The sequence below is a fragment of the Anomalospiza imberbis genome, chromosome 2 (assembly GCF_031753505.1).
Source record: "Anomalospiza imberbis isolate Cuckoo-Finch-1a 21T00152 chromosome 2, ASM3175350v1, whole genome shotgun sequence".
Lineage (NCBI taxonomy): Eukaryota > Metazoa > Chordata > Aves > Passeriformes > Viduidae > Anomalospiza > Anomalospiza imberbis.
The window spans coordinates 76,672,044-76,686,723 of record NC_089682.1 but is presented as its reverse complement, the minus strand read 5'-3'; the positions used below and the strand labels follow the sequence as shown (position 1 = coordinate 76,686,723).

Here is a 14,680-nt window from a genome sequence, read left to right as displayed (position 1 = left end):
ACAGTACTACTGTGAGACATAATTAGGGTGATCATTTTAGGAGAAAATTGTAGCCAAATATCACCCAGTTTCAGAAATCCAACTTGAGAACTCCAGGATCAGACCTGCTCAAAACACAGGCCTAACTATAAAAATCACTGCTGAGTTGTCCTCAACTACAAAATGAAAAAGAAATATTTCACCTTGAGCATTAAAAAAACCCAGAACAAGTACCCACTTACTGAAAACTGAGAGAAGGAAATCATCCCGCATCAGACACTAAGCAGTAGAAACATTTTTCTCACAAACCTACTATCGGGCTTAATTGTAAGAATTTCTTCCCTATTGTCCTCCATGTACTATAATTTGTTCCAACTTTAACAAACAGGGTCATAGTGTGAGAAATAAAAGCCTCCTTTACTACCCACTCATTGGTTACCAGGGCAACAATCTGTGCATATACTGAATGAGACAAGAGTCAGCTGGAAAAATACTATGCAATTGTGTACTACTGCTATCCTGTAATGCAGAAGTACAAGACCTAATTTCTCAGTGCTTATATGCTCCTAATTTTTGTTTCAGAGGATACTATGATGAAGTGCTTGGGGCTTTTTAAAGCTGTTGGGAAAAAAGCAGAATTTCTCTTTTGTTGGCCAGGATAAACCCCATGTCAGCTGTGAGCAGGGCTGCAATCTCCACAGCTGCAGCACAGAAACCCACGATGAAACAGTGCAAGTAACACTTTGCCATGGTACATTTTCCTCCTTCAGCACAGCTTAATACGGGGCAATTTGTAACTGGTACTTTGAGATTACCAGTAAGAGAGAGATCATGAATTTGGCAGCAATTGAACAGCATGGAAGAACAGTTTTCATTAATGACAACCAAGCCTCTCTGCCTGCCTGCAATCTGAATTTTAATATGTCAGCAGTTTATTAGGAATCAGGGAGGGGGGAAGGAGCCAGATAAACTACTTAACTGTGGCCCCTAAGCTCTTCCGTTAACTCACCCATTTAAAGATTGAAGGCTGCACAACTTAATCTAAACAGGTTTGCTCTTCCCACCTGCTCTCTGAACAGCAGGGATGATAACAACCTAACAAAAAAAGCAAGTTAGCTCTTGCACAGAAGATCAATCATTAGGAGAAAAATAAGTAAGAGCAGCCTTTACTATATACAGAGCACCAATCATTCCGCAGGAACAGCACTCTTCAAGTGATGGCTGAATTTGGAAAGCAATGCTACCCAGTTCAACCCCCAAACTACGAAATCTGAAAGAATCCATATAGCTAAGTCTGGATGGATTTTCACACGGGCAGAACACAGCATTTATCTGCCATTTTGCCAAGTTCCCTATCACATTTCTAATTTCTACAACAAGAGCAGACTCAACTCCTCAAAGCTGAAGTAATGGATAAAAAATACTTCTTATTTTCTTTAACATTTTTTCAAACACCTGAATTCCATTCCTCTTTAAAAGCCTTCTCAACAATACTTCAGTCAGAGACAGAACATTGAAAATGGAAAGATACAAAGTGGAGTAGTTTGAAAGCTAGAAGCAACTAAGAAAAAAATCTGTCTTGTGGAAAATGTTAGGCAACCTTAAGTACAGGTGGTACACTCCGAGCCCAGAAAGCTACAAGAAAGAAAGGCAAGTTACACAAAGCAGTCCAATGTTTAGAAGTTGGGACTCCTCCAATCATGCATCTCAATTCAGCCAAATGCAAGGTCAGGTATCTAGGAACACAGAACAGAGGTCACGCTTACAGGATGGAGAACTGAACCCTAGAAGTCAGTGACTCTGAAAAGAACAATGGATCATATTGGATGATCAGCTTAACCTGAACTCACAGCCAGCTTCTGTGGCAAGGAGTCCACAAAGACACTGGATATTTACAAACCAAATATCGAGCAGAAGTGAAAATGAGGTACTATCTCTGCAAACAACAGTGCTGAAAGAGTGCTACTGGAATAGCCAGTGCTTGACATTTCACCACCACAAAAAGATACTGAAACTAAGAAATGTTCAGAAAAGGTCACCAAAAAACAAACCAGCCACCACAGAAACATTCTCAAAATAAGAATACAGTGCTTAATTTCATTTACTCAAGTAAAGCCTAAGCCATGGTCTGCAAGTAGCCATAGGAAAAAACACAGAACTTACTAATGGAGTAAAGACTGTAACAAAAGCAATACCGGGACCCAAAGCTAGTCAAATTTGTATAGTAAAGGTACATACTTTCAAGTTAGGCTTAAGATTGGCTGAAACTAAATTTGTTAACATCATTAATGTTTCATCACCCTAAGTCTTCAAAGTAAGATTACATGTCTGAAGTACATCCTTGTTTAAATACAAGTTACAGGCCTCAAATGGAATCTACTGAATCAAATGTTTGGTCTGTGCTTTATACTCATCCCTGTGGGCCTTGAAGAATATTCATCTATGCTGTAAGGAGCTTGGAGAACAAACTATAATTTCTACTCATGCTTCCTCTTCAGGAGAAACAGACATTAACTTTTCATATCTAAAGCAATTATTCAAACAAGGCTCCCTGAATTCCTCAATAGACAGAAATAAAACAACCTGTTAGAGAACAAAATTAATTACCTCATTAGCTATGGTTAAGTATATAATTTCCAGAAAGAGAAAAATACATTACTTGCTTAGATAACTTAACACATACTAAGCACTGCATTTTCTCTAAAGGCTTTCTTACAGGATAGCCTTGTTCCTTTCCAGAGAAGGGAAAACAACCCCAACAAAACATCAAACCAACAAAACAAACAAGAAGTCAAAAAAAAAAAAAGCCTCCAATTCCACAAATTAACACACACACAAAATTCAACATTGCTCTCAATCTTTACCTGTTCCTGCACATCTTCAAACTCTGAACTAAGCAGCTCTATGAAGATGGGGACAGCTCCTGCTTGGATCACTATTCGAGTCTGAAGGGAATTTCCCGAGGCAATATTTGTCAGCACCCATGCAGCTTCGAACTGGAAAACAAAATACAAATCAGTTTACTAGGAGCTCTCTATGCCACACCAAACATGGAGATTAAATGTCTTTTAAAACCAGAGAGATGTGACAGATTTGGCATAGGGAAAACATGAGATATTACTAATTAACAGATAATTTGCAAAGAACCAGAATCATGTATTTAAGAGTTATCACTATTGCTTGAAACAAAAACTTGTAGGAGTTCCTTATGAGAACATCAGGTTTGGTGTGGCTTATCAAATTTTTCTTTTTTTTTGCTATGCATTTATGTTACCTTTGCCTTTCTTACTGGCTAAGAACCTGTACACAAAACAATGTGCTTTCCCACAACATGACACCTGCATTCACTGGATCACCAGTGATATTCCTGAAGATGCAGGAGAAGACATTGTTTGACAAAACTTCATGGATATGAAGCAAATAAAAGATCTAGAAGAGATTAAAAAAAAACCAAACAAACAAAAACAGATTTCTAAAAAACAACACAAAGAACTTTTCTCCAACTCTGGCGATCAGTAATGATGCCAAATGTTATTAGTGTATGCTGTTTTTATTCATGACTTAAGAAAAAGTGAGATCCTGAACACTTAGCATTTTTAACTGTTTTTGTCATTTATTATTTTAATGTCAACTTGCAAAAGCATTAACTTTTTAAGATGAAATGCAAATTTTAACCCTACCTGAGACCTGAGGCATCAGAAAACACAGATTCTAGAAATTTCAGAAGGATTTGAGTAGGTTTCTGCATGCTTTCAGCCTAAAGATTATTTCACTACTCTAGCAAATTTACATCTTATTAGGTACATTCAGAATCCATAGAATTAAAAGACTGCTAAAAGTTGAAAGAAAAGTAAAAATGGAAAAAAGTAAAAAAACCAGTAAAAATGGAAAGTTATAAGCTATACATGAATGATTTTGACATTACCAAAAGATGCTGATCCAGCTGTATTCCAGTGGAAATACTGACATACCTTCAAGAACAATTTGTCTCTGTCTGAAGAGACAGAGCAAGGACTTATATTTAGGGTTTACTTACAAAACCAAAAACTCCTGCTAAGGAGTTGCACCAAATCTTGAAATGTGCCTGAAATAAGAACTCAAGAATTAAGCCGAGACTTCTAAGGCTTTTAATTTCTAAGTGTTGTTAAAGACTTTGGTTTTGAAAATACAATTAATTAATACAATTAATAAAATACAATTAATCCTGCCCTTCTGATCAACTGAACATTCTAATAAGATGTGATAAGAATAAACAATTCCAAAATACATCACTGGAATGCACAAACAGTATGGGCTACAAAATAAAGTAGAAACAGACAAAGTCAAAACTGCAAGATTCATCATTAATGAACAAGAAGCAAAACAGTGTGACCAGAACCCAAGGCCAACGTAAAATGTTGCTTTCCTGTAATTCTACTTTCTCTGAAGTGAATATCCAGTGTTCTGGGGTATGTTGTAACACAACTCATCTTTCAACCACAGAGGTCTCTTATCCATATTTTAAGTTTGTCCTCCAGCTTCCTCTTTAGGACAAGCTTGCACATTTCCACTCTGACTGATTTTTCCCATTTCCATGTAAGAAATCAATAAATGTTACACCAATAAGTCCAGAAGAATTGTTTCCACTTATCTGCCTGCCTTAAGTTTCTATGCTTGACCCCAATAAGTAATAAAAGGCATTCAAGTTTTTTTTTTACAACAGATAGCTTACAAATCTTCCATTTGGGTTGCAAACCAACCAGCATAAATCTGATACATATTCTTAGTTACTGTGCCCAGACTCCTCAAAGGAAGCTAAGAGACCTCTGGAATTCTGTGGATAACAATCTGAAAAGTAATACCTGTAAATGTTTTCTCTAATGTGTAAAAAAACTAAAGTTTTGCATATTTCCAGTCAAAAAAATTTGTATTTCACATGGCATTCACAAACCTGTTGCCCTATGCATTTTAAAAGAAGACTGATTCTATGTGTTGTATTTGATGGTTACATGTTAACATATTTTTTCCTTAACCAGGCAATTCGTTTTCTTTCACTTTCTATTAGCCAAGAAAGACTGACCAGAAAAACACACAGCTGGAAATAAGACAAAGGTCAAGAAAAATTAACCACCATTGTAGCACATATAATTCAGTTTTTCCAACCACAGTAAGGTTTCCAGCTTTCTATGTTTATCACTACAGATTGTATTTCTAATTATAAACTTTTTTTTTACTTTAATCAAAAATTTAAATCTAATTCTAAAGATTTAAAAATGCCTTCAATTTGTACAAAGAAGAGAAACATCAAAGTTTTGTTTAATAGCTTTTCATCTGTTGAGTTCCAAATTTCAAATTCTGTATTTGCTGAAGACCCCATCCTATCAATGTGAGTCAGACATCTCTCTTTCACTCTCTCTCTCCTGTTCTGCACCCAGAGGTCTTGTCAGAAATTCTGAAGATAAAATAGCTTTTTTAACATAGTGAAGAAAGTGAGGAAGTATAGCTGAACAAATCACTAATTTCTTTCCTATCTAATTTGCATCACCAAATGCCTTCCTAAACTAGGAAGGCGGATACATTTATATTTTTATACCTGTAATGTACAGTTTTCTTTCCGCTTCAGGAACTCCACAAACCTGGCCACGACTCCTTGTGTGCTTATGACTTCATCTATTGGAGGATTTGGTTCTGTTTAAAATAAGAAGTTAGATGTATTCATTTCTTTGTAAAGAAATTCTCAAATTACTGCACCAAGACAATATCCAGTGGCATACTGGCTGCTCTTTTCTTGGAGTGTGTTCTTTTTCTACAATACTTCACTAAAAGGCAACGGATTCCTATCTGTCAACGTAAGAAAACTCCTGAGTTTTGAGGTAATAAGATAACATGATTCAGAGCACTGATGCACTCAGTAGTTTACACAGACTGATTTCAGAGCAGCAGCTCTGTGCAGTCACTCTGGCATGCACACATGCAGAGCACCTTTGGTATATCAGTATGTTTGGGCCACAGAGACACTGCCTACAAAATTTAAACTTCGATCCAAGAGGAGATCTCACATCTGCAACACTCAGTACAGATTTCAAGAAAAGAAGTGACTATTACATACATCAAGCTGGCATTGTGTCAAGCAGAGCTTGACCCACAAATTTCAGTGTGAAACTCAATTTTTATTGCTGTCAAAGTAAAACCACATGCTAGAGAGGCTTCTACATTTTTCTCTAAGTAATTTCAGCCCTTACCTTTAGAAAGCAGCTTTCGGAACTTCTGGGTGGCTGAGAGCTGTTGTTCTGGGCTATTGGAGAAAATCATCTCAATCATATCAGCAGTGATGACTGCACTCTAGGATTTACATGGGAAAAAAGAATAAGGGTGATAGAGAAAAAAAGGGGAAACAATCTGGAATTAGCGACAAACAGGTTACATTTGCTAAACCAGTATAAAGCTTATTTCTTATTGAATAAAAACTTAGGCAAAACCATTATGGACAACAAAGGAATCATTATATATGCACATCTACATAAGGCAGCATCATTCTCAAATGCAACTTTGCTTTACTGAAAGCCGAAATTCAAATTTTACTGAATATATGGCAAGAAAATTACTCTTCAGAATTTTTCACTGGTATTCTCTCCCATCCTCTAAAACAAGTGTAAAATTGTCAGCTTTAATAAAAAGTAATTATGTTAGCATTTAGATTTCCCTAACATGTACATTTTGACTCACTCTCTTACACTAAAACGTACAGGACCTGTCATTTCTAGAAGAGTCAAACCCTAATGCTTGTTATCAAAATCAAGTAGAGGTATTAAATCTTCCATAATAGTGATGGTTTCCAATAGTATAAATAAATTAAATCAGCAACCTTTCTTATGCTAGGTAAAATCTGACATTCTGTTCACCACACATGTACCCATGTAAAAAAACGTAAGAAAAGTCAGATTTTTTTCTTCCACTTCTTATCTAATCTTCAGATACATCTGATCCCAACCCTTAGACAGACAGGGAGACAGATGACAGTGCTGAAAATACTTAACCGTTGTCTGTAACAGCCAACAGCTCCAACTGTTAAGAGCCTGAAATTAATGGCATCTAACACAGCAAACTGTGTAATGACACTATCAATTAGGCATAAACCTTTCCTCACTTTTTACTCTCTATTTGTTTAATATAAGCTTCCACACAAATGATTAATGGTATTTAGGACTTGACTCAATATTTGAATAGTATCTTGAAGAGTAAAACCATATATTCTATTATTGACATACCACAATGTTTATAAGCATGTCTCTTATGCTTAAATTCTCAGTAATTTTCAAGGCTCCTACAACCACCAATAGCTCAGCCTGATTTCTATGGAAACATCACTTGCATACCCTGAACATAGACACTGTGAAGATCAGCAACATTTTTAAGTGAGAACTGCACTTTCCTTAAACTTTTCTGTTGTAGAACTGAAACCTTTACCATTTTTCTTTCCAGAGAGAAAGTAAAATGTCTAATTCCCACAAGAAGTATTTTTCTGTAGTTTTTAATTCTAGCACAGAAATTAGTTCAAGGCCTCATGCACACAGTTAAGCTAGGTCTAGCAGTGTTTCCAACACTTAGGTTAAAAATGGTGCCAATTGAAAGTCTGCTAAGAAAGACTTCCACTGAGCCCCTTTTTAACTTTAAATTGCAATAACACACTGCCTGATTGGTATTTTCATGCTTCAAGCAGTATGAATTTCAGATTAAAAAAAACTCTGGGCAACAGTGGATAGAATCACCTGTAATGGTGAACACTAAATCCAGGATGTGATCAGCCTCCCAGAACAATGACATTTTATTTCACTATCTTGAGCACATATCCTCTGAAAAACCGCTCCCTATATATCCCTGCCATTTTTCTCTCATGTAATCTGTTTCAGGGTGGTTCACTGACATGGGTGTTTCAGAGTTGTCCATCTCTGAATGCATTCTTCACATCACTTTGGAATTTCATTTCCGTCACATCACTGCACAACAGATTTGCCCAGCTTCAACCAACACTGTATTCATTTCTCATCACTTACAGAAGTCATCTCCATGTTGTTCATCTGAGCCTCATGGAAGCCCCCATCTGACATCACTTCCTCCTCCGCCTCTTCCTCAGCCGTTGCAACATTTCGGCGTTTAAACAACTAAAGAGAGAAGGTATTTAACATATATATACATTTAATATACATTACATAGCCAATATATACACAGCATGTTGCATTAGGCTGCTATAAAAACTACATATTGCTATCACCTGAGAGAAGGCAGTACAGTGGCTACAGGACTTCAACTGAAAGCACACGGAAAAAGCTTAGCCATGGAGTAAATGGAAACAGCAATGTGCTAAAATATTGGTTCCTAACATTTCTGGAAAATGCTCACGGATGTCCCCTTCTCTTCTCCACCATCTGCCTCCATCTACAAGCTGTCTAGCTTCCACACCATTGCTTTCTTGCAGAGGATGCTGAGGTTCAAATTCCTGATAAATGCTGATAAATTCCTGTGTGTTGCACATCTTCATAGAACACCTGCAGGGGCTCTGACAGTCCAGTTACAGTGGCAAAGAGAGCTTTGGAGGATGATTATACACAGGTTATTATACTGAGATGAGCAGAATTTGGTTGATAGGACTTAGAGAAGGTACCCAGTTTAAGATGTCATGAGAAGAGCTGGAGAGGCTACAGCTATTGGTCAGACAGTTTTGTTCAAATCCTCAAGCTGCTCTGGCCAATGTTACACTTGGGTGAATGAGGAGCACTCACTCTATGTATTGTAGAGCCTGCAGAAGAGGCAGTGAAGTGTGCAAGTGATTCTGATTTCAGACTGACTGTGTATGAATTTGGAGGGCAGGAACAAGTAAAAAGGGGTTTGAGAGAAGCAGAGAGTCAGAGACACCGCAAGACAGGACTGTTTAAGGACTGGTCACAGATATCTCAACTGCTGTGCATTACCTGCTCCTCTCTCTTTTGCTTCCGTAGCTGAAGACCTTCTTCCTCCCGCCTGCGACGCATCTCGTCAGGGTTTAGAGATTTGTTCTTGTAGCTCTTCAGACGGAAATTCTCTTTTCCTGAGGTCGTCATGATTCCTTCACAATGCAATTTAAAAAAGAAGACAAAATTACTCTTCAACAACACATCATTTTATATCATGCCCACCCCTTAAACTCTGTAGCCATGAACTTCTAGCCATTGCCCCCCTATATTCCATCACCTAACTTCTAATAAAATTTAGAAGGTGGAAAGTAAAATTTCACAGAATTGTCACTATGGTGTGTCAGTTCTTTACATCAGTCCAACAAATTTTTATTTTATCATTTTGAGGCATCGGAGAGTAAGTAAAATATTTTACTAAGAACTAAGGTCTGTAAGGCAGAGTATATAGCCTGGGCTAAAAAGAAAACTATACTAAAAAAATTTTTAACATTTCTCCACACAGAGAATTAGCCAAATTACATACTCCTGTTTTTACTCAAAAGTGATGATGTCTTAGCTGCTTTTTAGCTTAATTTACTTTGCATGTCAGTACAGGAGCTTTTTTTTTGCACTTCATATCCAACATTTTATGTTAATTCAACACAATCCTGTTGAAGAAACCCTGTGTTCTTTCTATCCAGACAAAGTCTACAAGGAAATTGAAACAAAAAGAAAAAAATTAGGTGAAGATGGTTTAACCATAGAAAATGCTCAGTCCTGCAAAGAAAGCAGTGCTATTGTTCCCTTCCTCCCCACCCCCCAATCCCTAATCCTGCCACTGTTTATGCAGAGGGGCCTTTTTTCAGTCTGTGATTTCCATCTGTCTTACGTAACTCTGGGTCAGCATTTATAGCTGCCCATGATGATTTGCACATGTACAACACCACACTTTGGAGCCACTCAGCATAAAGCAGTAGGTGGAGAACTGTGTGGAAAGAACTCATTTTCCTGAAAGCAATGGGTGTGGATCAGGTCTCTACACTTAGTGCTCCATTCTGTTGCTACTTCTCTCCTTACATCATCCCTTTAAATCCAAAAGAGTTTGGGAATCAAATTCTCAGCACGTCAGTGTTTCCACGCATCTTCACAGAGATGCAGAGTCTCCAACATATTGTAAATCCTACAACACAGAATTTAGGAAACTGCACTATATAAAAAGTTAATCTACAGGACTTTTAAAGGTCTCTTTCAAATGCTCTAATGTGTTGTATTAAATAAGCTATCAAATTCCATAAGCACAGAATCACCAGATGATAAATGATCTCCTGTGCATTTTCTACTTTAAAATGAAGCAACATGAGTCTGTACAGATTCTCAACAGCTTAGGTTTCCTCTTTAAAATACATCAAATGTATACTGAGTCTATTCTAACAACTCTTCTTTCAGTTAGCACAAAGAGTTGTACGATAATAATAATGAAAAAAAAAAAAACCCTCAAATATGCTTCTTGTTAGAGCCTCTTTTTAAGTTGCTACTACCTGACAACCATTTATAAGAATTCTGACGATCAGAACTGACTTTCACAGAAAGTGGACAGAATTCCACAGAAATTTTGGAATTTGAAATCACTTTGAGTGTTACTGTATTCTGACAACTGAGATTTAAAAAACTGTACAGGGACACAGAACTACTACACTGATTGCCAGTCAGTCACAGATTGTACCGAATGCAACATTAAAAACCTGAGCATATAGGTAAGCAATTCAGCAGCCTAATTTTACTGCAAAGGCTCTCCTGAAATGGCCTTTTTTCTAATAAAGGTACAACAAAAAGATAAATCTCACAGCGCCAAAAGTTCCCTACATCTTTCTTAACAGCTTTCAGACCCATTTCTTCCTGTGTTTACATATTTGAGCTTCAAGTGTTCTTGTTTCTTACAGTATGCTTGGCAATTATATGTTCTTCACATTCTTACTTAAGTGACTACTACCTGTATATTAAACACACATACTATTTGAATAAGCCTGGGATTTTAACTGTAAAAAGAAGTTCAGACAACAAACACTCAAAATTTCTTTCATTCCTAAAACACTTTGAACAAAGTATTTTATATATTTTAGAATAAGCAAGTTGAATTTAAATACCAGGTGGACAACCATGAGCTAGAAGGACATTCCTAACAGGAAAATGGCTTTGCAGACAACACTCTGATCATTCTGTCCCTGACTATGAATAAACACAGGCATACACAACAGCCCAGATAACATCTCAAGCCTTCCACAGTGTTACTAATAATTCTCCATTTTTGTCTGAAGTCTGTCTTCTCCAAATCATAAGACAGTATTTGTCTTTGTTTGGGATTTCAGGACTCTGATAACTCCTTTGATAAAGGAGCGTCCTGTGATCATTTCACACCTTCACTTTCAATACCTACAAGTTCTTAATTTAATTGAATTCTTGACAGGGAACATCTTCATCCCTTGATACGGAATTTCATCTAATTTCTATTATGGAGCCTCAATATAATGTTCCAATGTTTCTGAACCTCAATGACACAACCAACTTCATCATAAGTAGGTTTCCTTAAGTGTATTCTTCCTTACTGTACTTATTAACCTAGTTTCCCTCCCATTTTGCATATTGATTTTCTTTCATTTGATTTTGCTTCTCTCTTTAAGGTAATAATTTCCATTTTCCTCTCAGAGTTCTCTTAGCCCCCCTCCTGTTGTAGCCTAAATCATTGTTTCACTTATTGAAAATACAGGTACAGGATTTACTTGAATTCTTTCTCTGGCTTTACTGCAAGCCCTCTACCCAACAGCTTCACAGGTATTATCTTTCTTACAAGCTGTAAGAAAGCTTGTAAGCTACCCTCTACAAGCTGTAGCTGCAGGTTTTGGTTATGCTTATTTCTGACTTTCAAGACAGCTCATTTGGCTGACTAAGCCCTTCCTCCACTTCATAAGTAAACTGTACACTTAAAATCCTTCCAAAATAGTATATTGTCTTTTACCTGGGAGTACAAATACTAACCACCAAATGACTGGGAAGATAGTTTCTTTCATTAAAGGTGAAAAGATTAAACTCTCTTCATCACTGAGAAGTTACCAATCCAACTAGAGATGGGTTCAATACCTTATTTCATACTAGGCCATCATTGGTAGTAAATAAAATCTCAGGACATAGCCACATACCTATTTTATACACCTGTCTGTCTAATCTCTATAACTGTTAAACCCATAGTTATTTTCTGTAAGTAGTTCTTACACCCTGAACGTATCTTAAAATCAATTCTTTCTTTACCATTCTTTTACTGGTTTCCTGACCACTGGTGAAAAATTCAATGAGTGCATCAAGGATTCCATCCAGCCCACACATACTGACAGCATCTTTGGACCTATTCAAATGTGTGAGCACACAATGGCTTTTTAGGACTAAAAATGCAACAACTCTCTGTTAGTTGTTACAGTCACCCAAGGATTGTTTGCTATAAATCTCCTCCTCCATTTTTGAGGATGTAGCTTTTTCCCCAGACTAAACCACAGAAGCAAAACAACTTCAAATTGTCTCTCTGGTCTTCAGCAGCTTTGGTGTGACTTAGCTAAAAATCCTTCCGTGGTTACTTCAAGTTCACCCTTGCAGCAAATAGCAAACCCTGGATCTTCTCTGCATTGTCAAAATTAATGCTACTTCTGGAGAAAATCTGTGGTGGTTGTCATGGAAATGTTCTACCCATCTTTTCTTTCCTAAAGATAGCACAGCATTGTCCACATTTTTTGATACTCCTGGCTACAGATAAAAACCTCTGGAGACCTGGTAATGAATTTTCATATTGTGTTTCTTGGGCTTTTGTGCAACACCACTCAAGCTCCATATGACACCTTCTCCTCAGTTTGTCTGCATAAAAACAAATTTTAGCAAAATTAAACCCGCTATTCCTGGATGTCTGCACTTCCACAGGGCAAATATGATCCCAAATTTTTTTGCTGATTGATACAAGAACTTTACCAAATGTGGATGTATTCTAAGCACACTTTTTTAGGGAAATCAGAAGTTCTGCACTTCTTGCTCATCAAGTAAAAGAAACTCTGAAGCACTGGAAAATACAGAGTCACTTACTGCCATGACCTACCTTGTCCCAAGCAATCATCCAGATAGGAATAAAAATGAACTCCCTGCCTTCTTAAATCAGCTATCACTGTCACTAGACTTAAGGGCTTTGCCAGAAGGAAAACTTTGTGACTAATACTCTTGGATATTCCACACATCAGAGGTACCAAGACGTAAAAATAAAGCCCTTATAAATCAAGAGCTGTATAATTATATGTATGTATAAATTCCATGTTTTTTATTAATGCAATAGCATATATGTACCATGTATACATAATGAAAATAAGATTACCAAATACACTCCTGATATTAAGGACTACTAGAGACAGACTTTCCTTCTTTGGAAATAGGGGCAAGAATACGAAAAAAAAAATGTGTTTCAGAAGTGCAGATCTACATGTGACATTCTACCTCACAATGGGAATAGGTCAGAAGGGGAAGACTTGAAAATTAAGGCAGAACAGGAGTTTGAAGAGAAATAGTGCGATAAAAAATTATCAAAATACCCGTGATTTGCCATATTATGAGAGTACATTTCCTAACTGAGGCAGCTGTCAGAAGGAAAGGAGTCACTAGAGGTAGACTTGGGAGCTCTGCTGTGCTGTCACACTGCTGTCTCTCCTTTAGACTGCTGCGAGAGAGACACAGAAAAGATACAAGAGGCACCATCAGTCCTGTAAGGACAACCCGTGTTAGAAATGGCACTGTCAAGCAGTGAGAGAAGCTGGAATTATTCCAGGGAAGAAATGCACAAAAGCTTTACTTCCAAGGAGATTTTAGTTTCTTTACTGGCTCTGCCACAAGATTCTACATGTCCTAGAGATGAAGTTTCCTCACAATCACACTTCTTGACATCAAGCCAAATACCTACAGCACAGCCTGGACAGATGTTTGAGCAATTCACTGAGCTCTGGTTACAGGATGCATCACCTTCTGACACTCTTCAGTGTGAGGCTAGAAAACTTATCCAATTGAAAAAACCGACCTGAAAGCAACACTTGGTCATTCACTGCTCTCATCAACACATTCTCAAAAAAAAAAAAAAAATAAAATCAGTATTTTGACCATAAATGTGTCTGGGTTTTTTTTCCATATGAAGTGTAGATTTTGGAAAGTCCTTCTGATTTGCTTTTTGGTAATTCACAGGCAACGAGTCAAAATGCTAAGAGAAGTATTTAAATCTTGGGGAAGTAAATGGTCAGCTTAATTGGAGAGGACAGACAACAAAAACCCTTCCTAATAAAACCACGAATAATACAGGGCATAGAATGATAAAAATATCACCTGGGATTAATGCTATTTCCCTGGAAAAACTTCTAGAGCAAAAGCCTACATTTGGCATCATCCTACAGAAATGAAAACACATCCACCAAGTCTCTATACTGTTGACAGTGTTATCTGAGAAAAAAAGAAAAATAAAGGAAATCAACAGATTGACTTCTCTCTTCACTGCTGTCTCCTGTTTTTCAAAAGCCAGCTCAGCCAGATAAACACTATGATGAGGCTGTACCAACTTCTAATGCAAAACTATTTGACAAACCATACTGGCTTATAGGGGGTTTGTGGGAATGCCCATCAGAAGGAACACCCACCCATATCATCTGAGGGACAGGGGTTTTACTTTCTCTCTGTCCTCAGACTCTTGTAAAGCTCAGGACATCTACAGGAAAGGATATTTAATC

The 14,680-nt window shown here is 37.2% G+C and overlaps 1 protein-coding gene across 1 annotated transcript in view; it reads right to left on the bottom strand.

Annotated features, from left to right (window-relative positions):
* The window catches only part of KPNA1 (karyopherin subunit alpha 1), a 57,641-nt gene that overhangs the window by 35,849 nt on the left and 7,112 nt on the right, over positions 1 to 14,680 (bottom strand). Inside the window, exons 2-6 of the mRNA XM_068181865.1 lie at positions 8,928 to 9,061; positions 8,013 to 8,120; positions 6,201 to 6,300; positions 5,552 to 5,646; positions 2,844 to 2,975 (exon numbers count right to left, since the gene is read on the bottom strand). Of these exons, the coding sequence (XP_068037966.1) occupies positions 2,844 to 2,975; positions 5,552 to 5,646; positions 6,201 to 6,300; positions 8,013 to 8,120; positions 8,928 to 9,056 (564 nt within the window). The 5' untranslated portion in view covers positions 9,057 to 9,061. The remainder of the gene's footprint in view (positions 1 to 2,843; positions 2,976 to 5,551; positions 5,647 to 6,200; positions 6,301 to 8,012; positions 8,121 to 8,927; positions 9,062 to 14,680) is intronic.